We start from the raw sequence: 1260 nt of genomic DNA on the forward strand, positions 1-1260 counted from the left end.
TGCTCTTTGAGAGTGCCCTTTATTTCTGACAAAATAAAAAAATCATTTATTTGTAGAAAATACTACTTTATGGACCATGTCTTTGAAGGCTTGTTTTACTTGCTGGTTTCTCAGGGTGTAAATGAAGGGGTTGAGCATGGGGGCAACAGAGGTATTGAGAATAGCTACTCCTTTGATCAATGATGCCTTTTCTTTTGCAGAGGGATTAGCATACATGAATATACAGCTTCCATAAGAAATGGAAATGACAATCATATGAGAGGAACAAGTGGAGAAAGCCTTTTTCCTCTGACTAGCAGATGGGATTCTCAAAATAGTCTTGATAATGTACACATACGATAAAATCACCAAACCCAAAGTGAATAGCAAAGTAACCAAAGCAAAGTAAAAACCAATTGTTTCTAGGAGCCATGTATCTGAGCAAGATAGTTGTAAAAGGGGGAAATAGTCACATACAAAGTGATCAATGATATTGGAAGCACAGTAATCCAGCTGGAGGAGAAGCATAAGGGGAGGGAAAATGGTCAGAAACCCTCCCAGCCACGCACACAGCACAAGCAGGGAGCAGAGTTTCCTGTTCATGATGATTGTATAATGCAGGGGCTTGCAGATGGCCACATAGCGGTCATAGGACATGGCAGTTAGAAGGTAAAATTCAGTCACCCCCATGAAAATAAAGAAAAATAGTTGAGCTGCACAGTTATTATAGGAAATAGCCTTATCCCTGGTGATAACTGCCCCCAGAAATCTAGGGATACATACAGTTGTAAATGAGATTTCTAAGAAAGAGAAGTTCTGGAAGAAGTACATAGGCGTCTGTAGATGGGAGTCCACCAAGGTTAGGGTGATGATAATCAGGTAAACTTCCCTGATATTGAGAAGAAAAAACTCACACAAGTCCACGAAACTCACAGAATCCCAAATAAGATGAACCCAAAAAGACCGACACCAAGACACATCCTAATTAGATTGGCAAACACCAACAACAAAGTAAGAATCTTAAAGGCTGCCAGAGAGAAACAGAAAGTTACCCATAAGGGATCTCCCAACAGACTATCAACTGATGTCTCAACTGAAACACATCAGGCCAGAAGGTGATAGAATAAAATATACAAAGTGATGCAAAGCAAGGGACTGAATCCAAGAACACTATATCCAGCAAGGCTATCCATCAATACTGAAGGAGAAATAAGGAGCTTCATAGACAAAAAGGGCTAAAGAGCTTATTACCACCAAGCCACCAATGCAAGAAATGCTAAA

The 1260-nt window shown here is 40.0% G+C and overlaps 1 protein-coding gene across 1 annotated transcript; it reads right to left on the bottom strand.

Moving 5' to 3' along the window:
- Positions 1 to 42: 42 nt before the first annotated feature.
- Positions 43 to 868, bottom strand: LOC102246884 (olfactory receptor 6C3-like; the record flags this gene model as incomplete). The annotated part of the gene is made up of 1 exon (XM_005857184.1): positions 43 to 868. A coding segment is annotated over one exon (826 nt), but the record flags the coding sequence as incomplete, so codon positions are not given.
- Between the last annotated feature and the right edge of the window lie 392 nt (positions 869 to 1260).

The sequence above is a fragment of the Myotis brandtii genome, unplaced genomic scaffold (genome assembly GCF_000412655.1).
Source record: "Myotis brandtii unplaced genomic scaffold, ASM41265v1 scaffold10792, whole genome shotgun sequence".
NCBI classification, from domain to species: Eukaryota; Metazoa; Chordata; class Mammalia; order Chiroptera; family Vespertilionidae; genus Myotis; species Myotis brandtii.